The sequence below is a fragment of the Bison bison genome, unplaced genomic scaffold (genome assembly GCF_000754665.1).
Source record: "Bison bison bison isolate TAMUID 2011002044 unplaced genomic scaffold, Bison_UMD1.0 scf7180017864053, whole genome shotgun sequence".
NCBI lineage: Eukaryota > Metazoa > Chordata > Mammalia > Artiodactyla > Bovidae > Bison > Bison bison.
In genome coordinates, this window is record NW_011494625.1 from 447,970 (window position 1) to 449,061 (window position 1,092).

The 1,092-nt window shown below is 55.9% G+C and overlaps 1 protein-coding gene across 1 annotated transcript in view; it reads left to right on the forward strand.

Annotated features, from left to right (window-relative positions):
- Positions 1-1,092, forward strand: part of CDYL (chromodomain protein, Y-like) — a 35,429-nt gene that overhangs the window by 30,223 nt on the left and 4,114 nt on the right. Inside the window, exon 14 of the mRNA XM_010835881.1 lies at positions 920-1,091. Coding sequence (XP_010834183.1) covers positions 920-1,091 — 172 coding nt within the window. The remainder of the gene's footprint in view (positions 1-919; position 1,092) is intronic.

Genomic DNA, 1,092 nt, shown 5'->3' on the forward strand with positions numbered 1-1,092 from the left:
GTCCTTCTGAGCCTTCAAGGCTCAGATGGCCTTGAAGGAATTATCTTGTATTCGTTTCCAGTGTGTTTGTCCTTTTCTTCACTGTGTTCAGTCTTCACAAGACGCAGCCTCTGAACGTAGTTAAGATTCCAGCGTGGGGAGGAGGCTGCACCAGCCAGCCCTAAACTGAAGAGCAGCCCAGCTTTCCAGCCTGATCCTAAAACAGAGGCCAGCGGTGTTGTCTGGGCTGTGAGACCCCTCGCCCCTGTGTGGGGGAACCCAGGCCCCCTGGGAGGCCTGGTCGATGGTCATCGCGAGTGGCAGGAGGTGCTGTGCAGACGTGTGTCGGGCTGGGGGGTGCTCTCTTGGGTCTTGGGTCTTACACCAGCCTCTGAGCATCTCGTCTCTGCGTCTGAGTCACTCCATCCTGTCCATATAAACTCAGGAATATCCGTGTTTTCAGTTTATCAGTGAGCTGTCTGAAATCACAGACCAAGTCCAGACCCAGGCCCTGAGGCTCCTGCCCCATCCCAGGCTGTCCGTGTGGCCCTGCACCCTCTTTCCTGCAGGAGAGCTGCTGGACTGGTCTGCAGCCTTTCAGGTTTCCAGGGCTCCTCCCTGTCATCAGGGAAAGAGGGGTTCCTGGAGCCCAAGCTGAGAGCACCCTCTGCTGTGCCGCTCCCTGGGAATTCACGTGGGTCCTGTAGCGACAGGTGCTTGCCCGGCCTCGAGGGCGCTGCTCAGCCTTTGCAGCACAGCAGTACAGGCCAGGGCCCTTCGCAGCCAGAAGGCCGTCAGTTACGTAACTGGCCGTCAGCCTGTTACGGTCAATGCACACGGCCTTCACGTCCTGATGTACTGAATTCCATACAAGTAGATTTCTTTCTGTTGTTCAAATATGCAGTGTTTTGAGTAACCCTCCATTTGTTTTCTGTTTTAGAAACTTCGTGAACACCTTCATTCAGTTCAAGAAGCCTATTATCGTAGCCGTGAATGGCCCGGCCATTGGGCTAGGCGCATCCATCCTGCCTCTCTGTGACGTGGTCTGGGCCAATGAAAAGGCGTGGTTCCAGACGCCCTACACCACCTTCGGGCAGAGTCCAGACGGCTGTT